This window comes from Leiobunum rupestre, chromosome 7 (genome assembly GCF_980474605.1).
Source record: "Leiobunum rupestre chromosome 7, qqLeiRupe1.1.hap1, whole genome shotgun sequence".
Classification (NCBI taxonomy): domain Eukaryota; kingdom Metazoa; phylum Arthropoda; class Arachnida; order Opiliones; family Sclerosomatidae; genus Leiobunum; species Leiobunum rupestre.
In genome coordinates this window covers 11,770,661-11,789,490 of record NC_143390.1, presented here as the reverse complement: position 1 = coordinate 11,789,490, position 18,830 = coordinate 11,770,661, and the positions used below count along the sequence as shown (strand labels likewise).

The 18,830-nt window shown below is 41.1% G+C and overlaps 1 protein-coding gene across 1 annotated transcript; it reads right to left on the bottom strand.

Annotated features, from left to right (window-relative positions):
- Window positions 1–852: 852 nt before the first annotated feature.
- Window positions 853–18,710, bottom strand: LOC149934440 (acyl-CoA synthetase short-chain family member 3, mitochondrial-like). The gene is made up of 18 exons (XM_090153454.1): window positions 18,593–18,710; window positions 18,333–18,504; window positions 18,129–18,273; window positions 17,885–18,073; window positions 17,686–17,826; window positions 17,488–17,625; window positions 17,368–17,414; window positions 16,774–16,894; window positions 7,166–7,276; window positions 6,997–7,049; window positions 6,652–6,755; window positions 6,051–6,146; window positions 5,922–5,985; window positions 4,229–4,310; window positions 4,042–4,164; window positions 3,873–3,972; window positions 1,038–1,213; window positions 853–977 (listed from the first exon to the last, which is right to left on the bottom strand). The coding sequence occupies exons 1-18, from the start codon at window positions 18,621–18,623 to the stop codon at window positions 894–896; spliced, it is 1,977 nt and encodes a 658-aa protein (XP_090009580.1). The 5' UTR covers window positions 18,624–18,710; the 3' UTR covers window positions 853–893.
- Window positions 18,711–18,830: the final 120 nt, after the last annotated feature.

Below are 18,830 nucleotides of genomic sequence, written 5' to 3'. Positions count from 1 at the left end.
CGGAAAAAGGTTTCAATTAATTAAACGTATTTTATCTTTTTAATAAAAGACTTTTCTTAAAAAAGAAAACGAAGATAAAAGAATTAAACTTAATTTTATAATCTTAAATGTTATTAATTTATCTTTATCGAGAAATAAAGTTTTTTGTTCGAAAGGTTTTAAGCTATTATACACGGTTTTAAACCGATATCGTTATTAATCTGATAATTCCTTTTTATGTGCTCTAGCGATTACTGGTAAAAAATAGATTAACTTATTTTTTATCATGTAATTATGTGTCCAAATTAGTTTTATCAAAAGGTAACACTAATTTGCTACAATTCTTTCTAGCCAAATTTTAGCTAGCAATTTAAGCCCAGTTCTCACTGTACAATTAATTAGGCCACTTAACTGTATCCAACTAATTGTAAACAAGAAAATTGTATAGTGTGAACAGAAAAAGTGGGAACAATTGTTACAATTTGTCTGTTCACACTGTACAATTTTCTTGCTTACAATTAGTTGAATACAGTTATGTGGCCCAAATAATTGTATAATGTGAACTGGGCTTTAGTTGTTAATTTCAAAATTTTAAAACTCAACTTTCTCCAAACCTTGCGAAGGGAAATTTTAAAAATAATGAAATGGACTAATTGTAACGTTGGAAACATCATATAGTTATCCTCACGCGTCTTTCGGAATAAATCGCTTGTTAACATGCTCCAAAATGGCCTTTTCCAACCCTTCAACTATTGTTTGAAATAACGTATGATTGTGAATTTTACATTATTAGGTAAAAGTTTAACTACGGAAGAGTTAACTCGTATTTCAATAAATACAAACATTTAAGGAACAAATATAAATTTTATTAGAGTTAAAAAGTTGCAAATTGAGCTTCTTATAGTGATTCGTCTTTACTGGGGACATCCGTAACCGGCCATCCTCAGAGCGGAAGCCACGTCATCCAAGACTTCCGGGTTTTCCAAACCACCCGTTGCCTAGGGATAGCGATTGAGGTATAGAAAATGTCACAAAAGAAAAGAGATGGCTGTGATTACTTGAACTTTTTGACCTTTCCCCAGCGCGTTGACGCTGGGTCGGTGAATTTTCCCCGTTCTGGTCAGAGGCAGCTCATTTACTGGGATCACTTTCCCGAACGTCACCGCTTCGCCGAAGTGCTTGCAGAGTCTCTCCAGAATGTCTTCGGACACTTTCGACAGGTCATTCTGCGAACCTGAATAAACAAATCGGTTAAACGTAGGAAACTATGTCGAGGGGCTTCTAGAAATGTAGAAGCCTGTTGAAACGTAAGTGTGTCAGTTAGTTACTGATAGCTGTATGTTATATACACCCTTGAATGTACATAGATCGCCTTAACTAAGGTATGACAAAACTATTGACTTTTAGTTTTCCAGGTTCCGCGAGATGACCCAATGTGGGATTGGTCAATGTACGTCATCATCTGAGTTATCCTGCCACGGCTTCACCGAATTGTCAATGGATATTCTAGGGCTGATACGTGAACTGCTCTTTCCATATAAATGGTTTAATTACAGCTTCTCAACAACCCTTGCGACAGGCTGATACCTAGGAGCAACCAACACAGCACCCCACATAAGGAGAACGCAACCCGTCAAAAGTCGTGCATTTTTTTGTGTACATTTTTCATTGGTTAGACGCTTTAGCGCCTGCTGCCGTCGGAAGGGGAAAATTCTAAATTGTCTTCCCCCTTTCCGTAAAACGTTCAGCGTAAAGGTTCGTCCAATGAAATTTGTACACAACACTGCATTAGCGTGTTTAAAGGCTAGTTGCGTTCTCCTTGTGTTTGTTGCTCCTATAGCTGATACAATGAAGGGTATATTCCAGTACCAGAATTACTAAAAGTGGGGCCCTAGGCCGATTTTGGTGTTGGCCTATGTAAGGACAGGAGCGGATCCAGGCCATCAAGTAAGGAGGGGCGATCATGGGCATTCAAAAGTCGTCTGCTATTTCTTCACAAATTTAGTTGGCAGGTATTGAAGTAGATGGCGCTATCGTTTCTAAGCTCGAAGCCTATATGGAGCGTGAAAATGTAACGTGGAGCTCTCATTTTCGTTTGCTTAAACGAAGTACTTTCTACAACTAGAAAGTCTAGTATACTCTAGTCTCTATAAATATATTTCAATAACTTCAAAAGTTGTTATGTTTTTTCAAGTATTCTAAGGGGGGGCGATCGCCCCCATCGCCCCCCCCTATGGATCCGCCCCTGTGTAAGGAAAGCATAAAAACGCAAAACTCTCGTGTCCCGAAGAAAAATCCATTGATTTCATCAGTGGTGGGGGCCTGGTTTATCCAAGGGTGTATATCAATACAATACATGATGTATGTGGAGCGAATTGACGTCCTACTAGAAGCGATAACTGCCGTTAGCGATAAAAATATGGAACTTATAAACAAATTATCTCTGCACGGCACCCGCGTGCTTAATAACTTACAGGAGACTACCCGAGGTGGTTATCACCAATTTTGTTGAAACTCGGGGGTTAGGTAGACCTTATGGTAGTATGAAAATTCCTAAACTTTCTCTACGTAAACAAAATCGCTAAATCATGGATTGCCATTTTCAAAAAAATAAAAAAATTAAAATTTTGCAAAACAATTGCGTAAAATCGATAAATTTGGGTAATTGATTTTACCCCTTTTTATTGATTTTACCTATTTTCATCGATTTTGGCAAAGGACCCTTACAATTCGTGGTTTTTCCATTCCATTTTACGCAGAGAAAGTTTAAACTTGAGTTGTGAAAAACATTTTTGGTTGGCATGGCAAAACGAATGGTCATTGAAACATTTCCCTTTAGGAGCTTTCAAGGTACACGAAGGTCTACTTAACCCCCGAGTTTGAACAAAATTGGGGAGAAACACATCGGGATGTCTCCTTGTTAGTATGAGAGATCTAGCGATCTGATAACTTCAGTTCATTTATACTTCTGGCTGTACCAAAGGCTGTACTCATTTGAATACGCGTGAAATGTATATATAGATTTTTTGGAAATGGCTAGCCCCTTAACTAGGGCTGTGCGAGTAGTGGTTTTTGGCAATCGAGTCGGGTGCCGAGTATCTGAAAACGTTTTCGTCGAGTGTCGAGTCGGGTAGTATTTTTGTCGAGTCGGGTAATCGAGTATTCGATTAAGCAAAAAATTTCTTTATTCGAGTAGTTGAGTAGTTAAGGAAAACGTTCGAGTACTCGATCGAGTTTTTTTCGGGTAATTTTCTTTAATTATTAAAAATGGTTTTCTTGATTATTCATAACTATATTAAAAACTTTAAATATTAAATCTTTTAGCCATGGTTTATTATAAATTGTTAAATTTTAAAAAAATCTGCTACTTCATGACTTCTAAGTCATGAAGAAGCAGCTTTTTTAAAATTTAACAATTTATATTAAACTTGATAACGAATTTAAAACTTACCAATTCGTAGATAAGTTGACTGATTAACTCTTTTATTAAACATTTAAACTACTAAATTGATACCTAAATACCCTAAGCGCCGTAACCGCCAAAGCGTCATCCGAATTCAAGGAGACAAAAAGAAATAAAGTAATATCAGAGCGTCGCGTTGAAATTATTGCGGTGGAAACACAAAATTTTGTAAAATACTCGTCGAATAGTCGAGTACCCGAACCTTATGGGGAAAATAATAACCAGACGAATTCAGCAAGGTGACTTTTTCGAGTATTCGAGTACCCGAATATGTAAATTTTGGATACTCGATAATCGACGAGTATTGCATTTTTCTTAATCGAGTTACGAGTTCGGGTACCCGACATAAAAATATGACGGGTACTCGATGATGATCGAGTACTCGCACAGCCCTACCCTTAACACGTAACCATCTGATTGAGTTCTTTACCATTCTTGGGTACATATAGCGTGACCGGAACTTCCTTGAGTATCAAGTCGGGAGTCGAGATGACCACGCACTCGGCCACTTCGGGATGGGACATGACTATCTATTTGGAAATATTTAATAATTACGCTTTCAATGTACGACCCGTTTTAGGCGTGTCCCTAAACCTCACCTCTTCGACGGCCTGGGCGGCCAAATAGACGCTGGCGTGCTTCATGATGTCGTCCGCCCGACCCTCGATAATCAAGTCGCCCTCTTCGTCCAAGTATCCGTTGTCCTTGGTGTCGTAATAACCCTGCATTGGGAAATATGTTTTAGCAAACTGGTCCCTATCGCGAGTCTAATGGAATAGCCAATACCGGGTACTGGCTGAAGTATTCGACTTTGCATTTCTCGTGGTTGTTCAAGAGCGTCGCCAGAGATCCAGGAGGTAACGGCAATCTGTCCATTAAATTCACCCTCTTATTCAATAATACGTTAATACAGAAGTGTATAAGATTGTTACATAAGTGTGACACTTCCTATTCTTCACACCCAAAGGTTTTACTGAGAGCTATTCACAAGACAGACTACATTACGGGCTTCGTCGCCGTTTTGCCTCCGCTCCCTAACGCGTCATACGCAGCCTTTGACAGCGCCTCGCTAGGGGGAGATTTTCTTCTTGTGATGACGTCACTCCGTTACTAGGTCTCAGTAAAATATTCCCCAAAGTGACAAACTTATGGAACTATATTATACACTTATGGTAAATATTATCAGAAATAAATGATCCAAAGATAGCCATAAAATATTTAGATCCAAAAGAACCTCGAAACAAGGCAAGGGCCCTCAAATGAATTCTAGAGCGCCTTGGATTAAAACCGTGTTACAGGATTCAGGATTTTAGTGATTTTCAAAAACCTGATATGTTGCTCGCGCCATCTATCGGTTTTTCGTGTTTCGCTGATACACACCACAACGGCGTGTTTCTTACACGTGCGTTTTACGACAAAAGACCTTTTTTGGCTTTCCGTACATTCCGCGCATGCGCCGCGATTTGTTTGTATCATCGTTACCATGACAACTCCATCCTACCCAGTTTTTTTATACCATTCGTAACGCGCCCGAAAATACATTGGCGAAAGTAGAGTGCAATATCCAGTATCACGTTTTTAATCCAAGACGTGACCAATCCGCCCTAAAATTTTAATTGTGGCAGCTGGGAGCAACAAACACAAGGAGACGCAGCTAGCCTTTAAACATGCTAACGAAGGGTTGTGTACGAATTTCATTGGACGAGCGTCACGAGCCTTTACGCTGAACGTTTTACGGGCGGGGGGAAGACAATTTCCGAATTTTCCCCTTCCGACGGCAGCAGGCGCTAAAGCGTCTAGCCAATGAAAAATGTACGCGAGAAAATGGATGACTTTTGACTGGTTGTGTTCTCCTTGTGTGGTGTGGAGTGTTTGTTGCTCCTAGGTGGCAGCTAGGAGCAACAAACACAAGGAGAACGCAGCTAGCCTTTAAACACGCTAACGAAGGGTTGTGTACGAATTTCATTGGACGAGCGTCACGAGCCTTTACGATGAACGTTTTACGGGCGGGGGGGAAGACAATTTCCGAATTTTCCCCTTCCGACGGCAGCAGGCGCTAAAGCGTCTAGCCAAGGAAAAATGTACGCGAGAAAATGGATGACTTTTGACTGGTTGTGTTCTCCTTGTGTGGTGTGGAGTGTTTGTTGCTCCTAGGTGGCAGAGACCAGGGTAGTCGAGGAAAGTAAGGGATAACGGCAAATGACGCGAGATCTGGACTGAGGGAAAATGCCGCTTTAAACTTAAAATCTAGTCCGTTTTCAATTACGATAAATTTCAGGCTTTTCGCTTTTGCTTTTTTGACGCGCTTTTATTTCAAAAGAAGCCTATATCAAATCCATTTAGATATCTGCTTCTCGTGACAAAAAAGCCGATAGAGAAGCTTCTCGCGGTTGGTTTTTACGCAAAAGCGTTATTTTTGTTCGGAAATATCGTGATTGAAAATGGGGCTTAACTTCGGTTCATTAACTGTCGATATTACCTAAATAAGATTCTGCCAACTTCGTACGCTTTAGCTATCGTGTTGTTGAATTTCATGATGACCGCTGCAAAAGGTTACTTCTTCAGTAAAACCAGATTACAGACCTATGCGAGTACTAAGCACGCTCACCATCGAATCCTGGAACGACAGTTTGAGGGGAGAAGACCCGTTCAATATTCTTGGCAACGTAGTAATCCGGGGATCCTGCCAGGAACGCTCCGCCCTCTGGCGAAATATTACGAAGGTAAATTTACGTCCACAACAATGGCTTATCTGGGGCGCGTCCAAATTCTAAGAAGGAATTCTTCTCTCGAGAATTTTTCTTCCCGTGAGAACTCGCTAAAATGCGTCAAACTAAGCCTTTGACAATAAATATTATTTTCACGCGATTTCACGACAATATATGAAGGAAGAAAAATTTCATTTAGAATTTAAATGAAATATTTCATTGTAAATTAACATAACATTCAGTTTTACTCTAAAATTCCTTTTCGTCCACCAAAATATCATACTGTTTATTTCCTTCAGCATCAAGTAAACTGATTAGAATATTAGCTGCCATTTTTATTTATAATATCCCCTTAGGCATTCTCACTCTTCTGAAGAGTACTCGTAAGAAGAGATTACGTCACATCCTGTGAGAGGGACCGTTAAAATTTTGAGAAGTGATAATTCTCATTATCAAGGGAAGAATTCTTAGAATTTCGACGCGCCCAGCGCCCAGGCTTACCCGTTTGTCCGTAGCCGTTGCTCAGAATTGTCCGGAATATTTTGACCGCCCAGTCGGAAGTGGCCTTGTCCAGATTTTCTCCGCCGTAATGTAATTGGCGAACACTATCTTGCAAAAATGTACCGTTAGCAAGAATGAATTCAGGTACCTAAGAATACGGGACTACTGATATCCTAAACGCAATAATCGCGTACTTTGTAGCGAATGTTCGTCTGTTTTCGATTTTTCGTCACACAATCGTCATCTATGTTTACGTTTTGTGATCAAAGTGGTTGAATTTTCGCTACGAAGTACGCCATTGTGATACCAGGGGGGGATGCAATTGCTCCATATTCTTAGGTATACCTGAATTCATTCTTGTCATTACGACTCGCATCATAACCAAGTAACCGAATTAACTTTTACCATCGAAGATCGTATTGAGACGCCACTTTTCCGTCGGGATCCTGGATTAATTAGGAGTCTTTAATTACTAAATGTTAACTAAACTAGAAGCTGCTTAATAGATACTCGCCATTTTCCGAAGCAATTTGAGTATCCCAGGTCGCACAAACAATCGCGTGGTGCTGTTGTCCCGAATGATTTTGTACAGGGCATTCGGGTCGCGGTTTAAAAGTACATCTCCCTGTTACGAATCATGGAACACCATCGGTGAATTCGGTTCAACTTTCATAAATAAAGCTACTTAAAATTGCAACCGGGCTGAATTTTTGCACGCACTTTTACTTACAAGGAGACTACCCGGAGTGGTTATTGTTAAAAAGGATAAACATATATTTTACGTCTCGTTCGAACTCACCTCTCCTTATCTATTGTTTGTTTTTATCTAACATTAGTTTTTATTCATTGTATATAAACTCTTCACAATACTGAATAAATATAACAATTGCTTGATGTTCTCGTTTAAGACAGTCGTCTTCATTTAGCATAGCTATTACTTTGTTTTTTAGTTGAATCCTCAACATGGTAGCAGAGCGTGGTTCCTGTTAAGTATGGCTAGGTGCTGATGAGAAAGCAGTTCATTAAGTCCGTTGTCACTGTCAACTCTGTCGCTGAAAGTCCTGGTCGCAGTCGTTTCTTATATCGCAAGTTAAGTTGCCAATCTGTCAGTGCATACTTGTCATTGACTGTTCGTGATGGCGGAACATGACATTGCTGGGTTCCAGAAACTTCAAGGGTCCTCTAACTGGACTAATTGGAAGTTTGGAGTCGAGATTCTGCTGATGGACAAACCGGGAGCGTATGAAGTCGTGTCTGGCGAAATAACCATTCCGCCTCCTTTGGTTACGACAGCAAGTGTAGCTGAACAAGCCGATCATGCGAAGAGAATGGCTGCTTGGGAAAAAGGAAACCGGTCGGCTAAAGTCATCATCGCCAAGATGGTGGATTCCAGCGACTTCCCTCTTATACGACGTCACACGAGTGCTCAAGACATGTGGCTGGCGCTGCACAACGTATATGAGCCAAAGACTGAGCAAGAAGCGCTTAACCTTCAGTTCGAATGGTCCAAGCCGATGATCAAAAGTCCGGAAGAACCGATGGCCAAGTACATCACCAGAATCAGAGAGCTTGCTGACAAGATGGCTGATTTCCAAATCAAACCAAACGAGGCTAGCATTCAGGTGAAGATACTGCATGGGTTGCCGGATAGCTACGAGACCATAAACGAGGTCTGGTTTATTAAGCCAGCAGCGGATCGTTCTATTGATGTTCTCACGTCTACCTTGATAGCAGCCGAAAAACGACATAGTCTTCGAAAAACTCAACTTACCGAGAATCCGGTCGCCAGTGAAGATCTTCTCTACGTGAAGGCGAGAGGTTCACGGAACAGGAAACAAGTAACCGCACGAAGTTCGAAGTCAACGAGCCACGACGAAGCCGGTACCTCTACTGACCAGAAAAGCCAATATGAGAAGAGAAAGAAGATCCGATGTTTTGGTTGCGGTCAACGGGGACATTACCGGAGCGAATGCACAGCTCAGAAGGGGACAAAGAAAGCCTCCAGTTGTAATTCCCTTGAGCTGTTGGTCGGAGAAGCTTCAGCTCACATGGAAATATCAGAACGTTTTATCGTGGATACGGGAGCGACGAATCATATGTCGTTTAAATTCCAGTGGTTCACAGAGTACGAACAATTTGCAGAGCCAATTCAGATTAAATTGGGAAATGGATCACTTATTCCAGCTATTGGAAAAGGGTCAATTGAAGTCGACGCAATAATCCAGGGTGAGCTGTCGCATTCCAAGATTACCGATGTCCTTTTTGTTCCAGAGTTGAAAAGAAACTTGTACTCCATCAAGGCAGCGAAAGAGAGGGGTCTACGTTTTCAAGACGTGGGACCACAGATGCACTTCGTACGAGATAAGGCTGTAAAGCTTGTAGCCGACTACGATGGCGTATTCTATACCCTCAATGTTTGTATCAGGGTACCCGAAGCAAATATCGCTGGAACTGAATCACTACAGCTCTGGCACGAACGTTTCTGTCACATGGGCAAGAAACAAGTTGTATCAGTACTGAGAAGAATGCATATTCCTTACCAAGGTAAAGAAGAATTCTGCGCCGCCTGCGTAGAAGGGAAACAAAGCCGACAACCATTTATTGCACGATCGCAACGCTCAACCAGTATCGGCGAACTGATACATGCCGATGTCTGTGGCCCGATGGAAGAACAGTCATGTGGAGGCGCCAAGTACTTCATTTGTTTCACGGATGACTACTCCAGATTCCGCCTGGTTTATTTCCTCAAGGAGAAGTCCCAAGTTCGTCAAGCTGTTGATGGCGTGGTAGAATTCATAGAAAGACAGAGCGGGTATCCGATCAAATCCATGCTAACCGATGGTGGTGGTGAATTCGACAATAAGGAGGTCAGAGAAATTCTGTCGCAAATTGGAGCAGAGTTCAAGAAATCAAATCCATACACACCTCAGCAGAATGGATGTGCTGAACGCACGAACCGTACTCTCTTGGACTTAGCCAGAACTATGTTACGAGCCAAGAAACTTCCTAAGAAGCTATGGGCTGAGGCTGTTAACATGGCAACTTACGTTTTAAATCAAGTTGGCACAAGTCGGGTCCAAGGCAAAACGCCGTACGAGCTATTCTATGGGAAACAACCAAGAGTACGAGATTTAAAATCATTCGGTGCAGTCTGCTACGTGAAGACACCTGACGAAAGACGACGGAAGTGGGATCCAAAGGGAGTTCGAGGATTTCTAGTTGGATATAACACCGATGTAGAGGGGTACAGAGTATGGATACAAGAAAGCGATAAACTCATTCGCAGCCGAGAGGTTATCTTCGAGCCAGAAACGTCTTGTACTTCCCGACAGATCGTATCACAATATCGTGACGACATAGGGGATGCTGCAAAAGAGAATCCCGACTCGACGGTATTAGACGAACCCTCCGTCAATTCCGAAAGATCAGACGAACCCTCTGTCGATTCCAAAAGATCCGACGAACCCTCCGTCGATTCCAAAAGATCCGACGAACCCTCCGTCGATTCCGAAAGATCAGACGAACCCTCCGTTGAGTCTGCTTCATCAAGGGCAGATGTCAAAAGATATCCTATGACAGTAAAAACCAGAGCAAGATCGACCCAACAGTATTATGCTGCCATGGTTTCTGAAGTTGAAGAGCCTCAATCTTATACTCAAGCCACGCGTTCAAGTCATTCCGTTGACTGGAGAGCGGCGATGGAAGAAGAGATGGAATCACTGAGGGAAAATACAACCTGGGAGCTGGTCGACTTGCCGAAGGGAAGAAAAGCGCTATCGAATAGATGGGTCTATCGAGTCAAACTTCGTCAGGATGGCACACTTGATCGTTATAAAGCTCGTCTAGTCGTACGTGGGTACTCGCAAAAGGAAGGGATTGATTATCAAGAAACCTTCAGTCCGGTTGCACGATATGAAACCATCCGAGCAATTCTCAGTATAACGGCAAACGAGAAGTTGTCACTTTTCCAGTTCGACGTGAAAACCGCCTTTCTGTATGGCTTGCTAGAAGATGAGATCTATATGCAACAGCCCGAAGGGTATACCGATGGGTCGAGCAAAGTCTGTAAACTGATGAAAAGTCTTTACGGATTGAAGCAAGCACCTCGATGCTGGAATAGACGATTTACTGACTTTCTTCTCAAATTCAAGTTAAAAGAAAGTTCAGCAGACCCGTGTCTTTTCTACAGCGATACCGATAAGCTCATAATAGTTTTGTACGTCGATGATGGTCTTGGAGCCGTAAGCAATACAGTCCTACGAACGACGTTTCTAGAAGAACTCAAAACTCAATTCAAAGTTACCGTTCAGCCCGCCGAGTACTTCCTTGGTATTCAAATCAAGAAAAACCCAGACGGTTCAATTTTCATATCTCAAGCGGCGTACACCAAGAAGATTATCGAACGATTTAGAATGGAAGATTCAAAACCAGTATCTACGCCTTTTCAAGGCTACCATCTCCAAGAGAAAGAAGAAGAGACTAGCGAAGGCGAGGTTATACCCTATCGAGAAGCGGTTGGCTGTCTGAACTATCTGGCGATATGTACCAGACCTGACATATCTTTTGCTGTCAGTTTTGCCTCCCGATTCCTGGAAACCTTCACGATGGAACACTGGAGATTGGTCAAACGTATCATGAGGTACCTAAAAGGAACTCTGCACTGGGGCATTCAGTACAAGGCCAGTTACAGAACAGGAATTCTTGATGCTTTTTCCGATTCCGATCATGGAGCTGACCCTAATGGTCGACGTTCAGTGAGCGGTATAGCCTTCTTGTACAGCGGGGGAATCATTTCCTGGGCCAGTCGTAGACAGAAGTCCGTAGCAATCTCATCGACAGAGGCGGAATACATGGCGGCCAGTGAAGCTGTCAAGGAGATCCTATGGTTAAAGACACTCTTTGAAGATATTTCGCCGTTGAGTACCGTTCCTGTTATTCAAATTGATAATGTCAGTACCATCCGTCTCATCAAGAATCCTGAATTTCATCAACGAACAAAACACATTGATGTCCGATATCACTTCATCCGAGAACGATATCAATCTGGAGAGATACGCATCGATCATGTAGCAAGTTCAGATCAGCTCGCAGACGTTCTCACAAAAGCCGTTCCACCAACACAGCTGCAGAAGTTACGCTTATTGATGGGAATGATTACAGATGGCGTTACTTAAGTTAATTTAAATTTTAACATTAAAATATAGTTTAAGGGGGAGTGTTAAAAAGGATAAACATATATTTTACGTCTCGTTCGAACTCACCTCTCCTTATCTATTGTTTGTTTTTATCTAACATTAGTTTTTATTCATTGTATATAAACTCTTCACAATACTGAATAAATATAACAATTGCTTGATGTTCTCGTTTAAGACAGTCGTCTTCATTTAGCATAGCTATTACTTTGTTTTTTAGTTGAATCCTCAACAGTTATCACCGATTTTGTTGAAACTCGGGGGTGAGGTAGACCTTATGGTATTATGAAAATTTTCAAAAGGAAAAGTTGCAATGGGCTTTAGTTTTCCCATGGCAACCGCAAATGTTTTTGACCTCTCCATTTAAAAAAGCATAGGATTTTCTCGGTTACCCAAATTTTGTTAAAATTTTACCAAAATTGTTCAATTTTACGCAAAATCCTTGATCCGTTTTACCCAAAATACGTCAAATTCATCTTTTTTGGGTAAGTTTTGGAAATTTAACTTTTTGAATTTTTTTAAGTAAGTAAGTATCCCTGTGAAACCGAGAAAATCCCATGCTTTTTTAAATGGAGATTTTTGTTTTGAGAGATCAAAAACATTTTCGGTTGCCATGGGAAACTAAACAAACTAAAGCCCATTGCAACTTTTCCCTTTGGAAATTTTCATACTATCATAAGGTCTTCCAGGAAACTATATACATGTAGGTATACACTTGGAATGTCCAAGTAAGATTTTTACGGCCGTGATGAAGCTCGTAGAAACGGGCGTGTCTTAAAGTGGGAAAACTCACGAGAAAAACGTTCCGAAAAGGAGAGCGGTTACATGATCGTCGTTTCAAAAAATACTACGGATTTTTCCTTCCAAAAACAGGGGTTTTGGCGATCCTTAAAAATATGCTTTACTTGCGTTTTATTAGTATATAATTTTACGTTGATTAATTTATTATATAAATGAATTATAAATTATGTTCATTTTATTTTCAGTATAATTTAAAAAGTTTCATAAATTATAAATTGCAATTTGTAGTTAGTAAATGTTTTCGAAATATTTAAAATTATTTATAAATTAATAGGAAATAAAATTAAGTAAAATATCCCCGATTAACCTTGTGATCTGCCCCTCTGATTATTGTTTAATCCAATTAATATTTAATGAACATTAGCTTGGAACCGTAATCTTTTATTGGAAATATTTCTGAAATCATTAACTTTTAATTTTCTTAAAGCATAGCTATTTTAATTATTATATAAATATAAAAATAAATATAAATAGTAAATAATATAAAAAACTCAAATGAAAACGAATCTATTTCGGAACAGTCGGATATGTGGTAGGAAAAATCCCTACTAGCCAAGGGAACGTCGTCGTTGAGGGGTTACATGCAGCGCCGAACGTCGACGTAAGGCGTTAAGTCGGCCGTTCGAGGTAGTTTTCGTTAAGTCGAAAAATAAACGTCGACGTTCGCGCGGTTACATGCGAAAAATAAACGTCGACGTTCGCGCGGTTACATGCGAAAAATAAACGTCGACGTTCGCGCGGTTACATGCGAAAAATAAACGTCGACGTTCGCGCGGTTACATGCGAAAAATAAACGTCGACGTTCGCGCGGTTACATGCGAAAAATAAACGTCGACGTTCGCGCGGTTACATGCGAAAAATAAACGTCGACGTTCGCGCGGTTACATGCGAAAAATAAACGTCGACGTTCGCGCGGTTACATGCGAAAAATAAACGTCGACGTTCGCGCGGTTACATGCGAAAAATAAACGTCGACGTTCGCGCGGTTACATGCGAAAAATAAACGTCGACGTTCGCGCGGTTACATGCGAAAAATAAACGTCGACGTTCGCGCGGTTACATGCGAAAAATAAACGTCGACGTTCGCGCGGTTACATGCGAAAAATAAACGTCGACGTTCGCGCGGTTACATGCGAAAAATAAACGTCGACGTTCGCGCGGTTACATGCGAAAAATAAACGTCGACGTTCGCGCGGTTACATGCGAAAAATAAACGTCGACGTTCGCGCGGTTACATGCGAAAAATAAACGTCGACGTTCGCGCGGTTACATGCGAAAAATAAACGTCGACGTTCGCGCGGTTACATGCGAAAAATAAACGTCGACGTTCGCGCGGTTACATGCGAAAAATAAACGTCGACGTTCGCGCGGTTACATGCGAAAAATAAACGTCGACGTTCGCGCGGTTACATGCGAAAAATAAACGTCGACGTTCGCGCGGTTACATGCGAAAAATAAACGTCGACGTTCGCGCGGTTACATGCGAAAAATAAACGTCGACGTTCGCGCGGTTACATGCGAAAAATAAACGTCGACGTTCCCTTACGTCGACGTTCCCTTACGTCGACGTTCCCTTACGTCGACGTTCCCTTACGTCGACGTTCCCTTACGTCGACGTTCCCTTACGTCGACGTTCAGAGCCCCATGTAACCGTAGTCATTAAGCCTAGTCATGGTTATTATATTATTAGCTTACCCGATTATCTCTTTTATAACCATACAAAACCGGAAATTAGGTATCACTACACTTCTTTCGCGAAGAACATTAAAATTACTTTAAAATATTAAGTACGATAACAAATTGAGGTTTTTAAATCCGTTGTTTTATAAGCCTTTTTTTGCGCGGGAAGATCGCCTATTGTTTACCAAACCTCGAGCCAATGAATTTGAAATGTCAAATAATTTCGCCGTTGAAATGTCGTGTTACGTCTTACACTTGACGTAGTTAAGCCCCACCTTTTTCTCGACGCGCTTTCGTATCACCGTCCCAATGGAACCTTAGACATTCCAAGTGTATACCCGAGGGGTCGGTCATTTGGCCAAATCCCGTACAAAATTTGGAAAAAAATCCACAAATCCAAAATCCAAGAATTTTGCTCCTATAGACTTTGTATGACAAATCCACTATAAAAAATCCTGGATTTTCAAAAAATCCAAAATCCCGTTCGCAAAACAGGCAAATGTCCGACCCCTCGTGTATACCTCTATAGTTTCCTGGGTCTACCTAATCCCCGAATTTCAACAAAATTGGTGATAACCACCTCTGATAGTCTCCTTGTTAGTCTTAAAACGTAATGTGTCAAAAGTGTTCATCATTTGGATGTACGCTCAATTATTTATTTCGGTAGGCACCCAAAATGGTTTTGGCCCGGTTACAATTTTGTCCGAAGCTTGGGCATATGTATAGCTAGATTTACTGGACTAAATCGTTTTAATTCTGCGTTAAAAACTAGTCATTGGTAACCATTTTGATGTTAGTTTATTCGAAATTGTCTTCTACAATTGTTTGTCTAAAACCGGTTACACGACGACGAAATTGTACGTATGGACTACACTTCTAAGGTCCTTTTAATATCGCTGTAGTGTAGTCCAATGACATTTTTCTTCTTCGTGTATCCTGGTTTATCGAACAAAACTAGCCAGCAAGTACTTTCTAAAGATTCCAAGTGATTTCATGATTTCGAAAATAATCTTGGGTTTTTAATATTTCCATGAAAGATGTATCTATTATTTTATCAAAGCTATAATTTGTTGAATTTTGCACTGAAAACCAAAGATTTCCCCCTCCTTAACCGATTTTTATGGGTTTTTTGTTGATTTTTGATTTTTTTAAAGATTATTTTCGATTACTTTTAAAATAAGCCTTTCTATAAAGTCATTAAGCTTGCCGAATTTGTTTTAATGTATCGCTTTCGTCACGAGATACGTAGGAGTTCAGTTCAGTTTTTAGGGCTAGATCTCTATAAAAAGGGCGACTCGTCGAATTTTAATTCGTGTCTTGTTCAACTCGTTAAAATGTTCCACGCGCTCTTTAATATTTTAGCGTAAAAGCCTCGCGCATTTTTTTTTATTTCAGGGAGCACGCGTGAAATCGCTCGACTCTCGAGCCCATTTACGCTAAAATATCAAGACGCGCGTGGAACTTTTTAACAAGTTGAATAAGACAGAGTTTATGCTATCTAGGAGCAACAAACACAACACCCCACACAAGGAGAACGCAACCATAGAGATAGAAAATAAGTAGAGGCCCAATGAAATCTGAGGTTTTGTTCCGCGCTGCTATCCCCCTTCTCGAGCTATGCGTTATAGGGAAGAAATACGTGGCGCCACAAACGGCCATCTAAGAAACTAAACTCCTTTTGTGGCAACCAGCTGGGCTCTACGACGTCATTGCAAAATCCACGTAACTTCTTAAGACTTGTGTATATAGTTACGTGGATTTTGCTTTCAGGCGACGATTTCTAGTTCCTCCAGAACGGTGTGGTGGCGCTACGTGCTTCTTCCCTATAACGCATGCCACGGGGGGGATGAATTTTCCATAACAGAAAGCAGCTCTTTTTCCCCCTGTCTGGGCCTCTACTTATTTTCTATCTCTATGAACGCAACTCGTCAAAAGTCGTGGATTTTCTTGCGTACATTTTTCATTGGCTAGACGCTTTAGCGCCTGCTGCCGTCGGAAGGGGAAAATTCGAAAATTGTCTTCCCCCCGCCCGTAAAACGTTTAGCGTAAAGGCTCGTGACGCTCGTCCAATGAAATTCGTACACAACCCTTCGTTAGCGTGTTTAAAGGCTAGCTGCGTTCTCCTTGTGTTTGTTGCTCCTCGATGCTATCGTCTATTGGCCATGAGTGACGCGCCCGATACATCTAAACCAGAAGGCTAATGTTACTTTATAGAAAGGCCTATTTCACAGATAGATTTGAAATCTTTTGAATTTTTTTAAATTCAAAAATGATCGCACGATAATAGAAATTGGCTAAAATCTTTTTAAAGGGCTCGTAATAATTCCTTCAGTGCATCGTGGTAGCAGTTACGACCAATAAAAATTTGCCATTTTTCAAACGCTATTTTCGAAATTCAAACGATTTAGTTGATGTATGCTTTCGTGTGAGCGCGGCTTAAGAAGCTTACCTCCATTATGACGGATTTGACCTTCGATAAGAGGCACGCGTAGATTTGAAAGTGACTGAGGAGCCATCCCAAGTTGGACGTTGAGAAGAAAACCTCTTCGTCGTCAGCGAACATTAACGAACTAGAAATCGAACCGAACTTTATTGATCCCGCTCGAAGAAATGCGTTTAGGTGGGTCATAAGCAACGTAATAGAAAGGTAAGACCAAGAACATATTTAGGTCTCTATGAACCCTAGTTTGGCTTCTCCGGGAAATTATATTTGTATGTACTAGGAATGAAAGTATCTATTGCCTCCATGCTGACAAAGTATACGGAGACTTAACATTGAACACTCACTCGTAAAAAACCTTACCAGAAAATAGTTTTAAGAAAGTTATTGAAGAATCTTAATGCTATTCACGATCTAGTTACGCGTAATTAGACCAAAAGCGTATAAGGCTAGTAAACATCAATTGGAGCCAAGGCTTTATGCCGAATCGGCGCCGAGCTAAATAGGCGACTATAAATTAAGCCCGTATTTTCAGAAAATATGGACACATAGCGTTTTCGTGATACTTATGTCTATTATGTTACTTATGGCTACCGTAATTACGTGTCGTGAAGAAATTTGACCCCTAATCCAACTGAATGCACGACACCCTGTTCAGAATGAAATAAATTTTTTAAATGGTCCCAACTATTTACTAATGAAATTGAGTTGAAAAGGGGATACCTTGGGTTGCCCCGTTGATCCGGAAGTGTAGATGATGAAGAGGGGTTCGTTGGCTTCCATCGGAACGCAGTCCAGTTTGGGCTTGGCTTTTTGTACTGCTACCTGCCAATCGATGTCCCTTCCCTCGACCATCGTCACCTTTATACGTACCAATGGCCATATTATTCGGTTAATTGGGGGCACGATTTTCCCACTTACGTTCAAAATATTAGGTCGTCTCCAGACCAACACCGATGTTGGTTTATGGGTGGATTGCTCATACGCTACGTCCATTATGGCTTTGTAGTCAACCCAACCATTTGTCTGGTAACCAGCCGATCCCACCATGATTAATTTCGGCTGTAAGTTAGACGCGAATTTTTAAAGGTTGAAATGTCTATCATGGTTTTCAACCTACTTTGGCATGTTCGATTCTGACGGCCAGATCTTGGGCTGGCAGGCCACTGGGCATACAAGTATGTACGGCGCCTATACGGCAACAGGCCAACATGGCGAAGAAACCTTGTACGATCATGGGCATGTAGATCAATACTATATCCCCCTTCCTGACACCCAACTCTTCCAACAACCCCGCTAATCGGGTCACCTTTAAAAAAATCAATGCTTAGTGGTAATAACCCAACTTTTTCCCTCAGTCTAACCTCGTCATGAATATGGTTGATGGTGTAGGTCTTTTTGGTCTCAGTGACTGGACTGTCGAAAAGCAAGACATCCCGGTCCCCATTTCCGTCTTCAATATGTCTATCCAAGCAATTGTAACACAAGTTGATCTCCCCACCGGTGAACCTTCATCGTTTCAGACAGTTGTACACTCTACACTAGTAAAGATACTGGTAGTTTCTTACCATTTAGAGATCGGGGCGTCGGAGAGGTCGCACACTTGGTCCCATCTCTTGGTCCAAATCAGGTTCTCGGCGGCCTCGCTCCAGTATCCTTCCTTGTCCTCCAAAGATCTCCGATGCAACTCTTTCCACTCGCTTTTCTTTCGCGCCAGCCATCTGTCCGTGTCATCCGTACCTATTTAATCCCACGTGATTCGGGACATTAGCATACGTAAATAATTACGGGAAAACACTTAATCCATCTATGTTAGAAACTATCGCACCATTTTGGTTGTTGAATGCCGAGTCATCCATGATGGTTTGTCTCGTTTTGTTTCGCTAGAAATGGGAAATAATTAAGCTTTTTTGAGGATATTTGAAGTATATCCGAGTGGATTGTTTGTCATAAGTGGAAGGAACTTTGTATCTCTTTGAGGGCACATTCTTGTTTACTTCATCGAAGCAAAAAGAGATAATTAGCTTTTTTATGGTTCATCTTCAACAAGCTGATAAAACATTTAA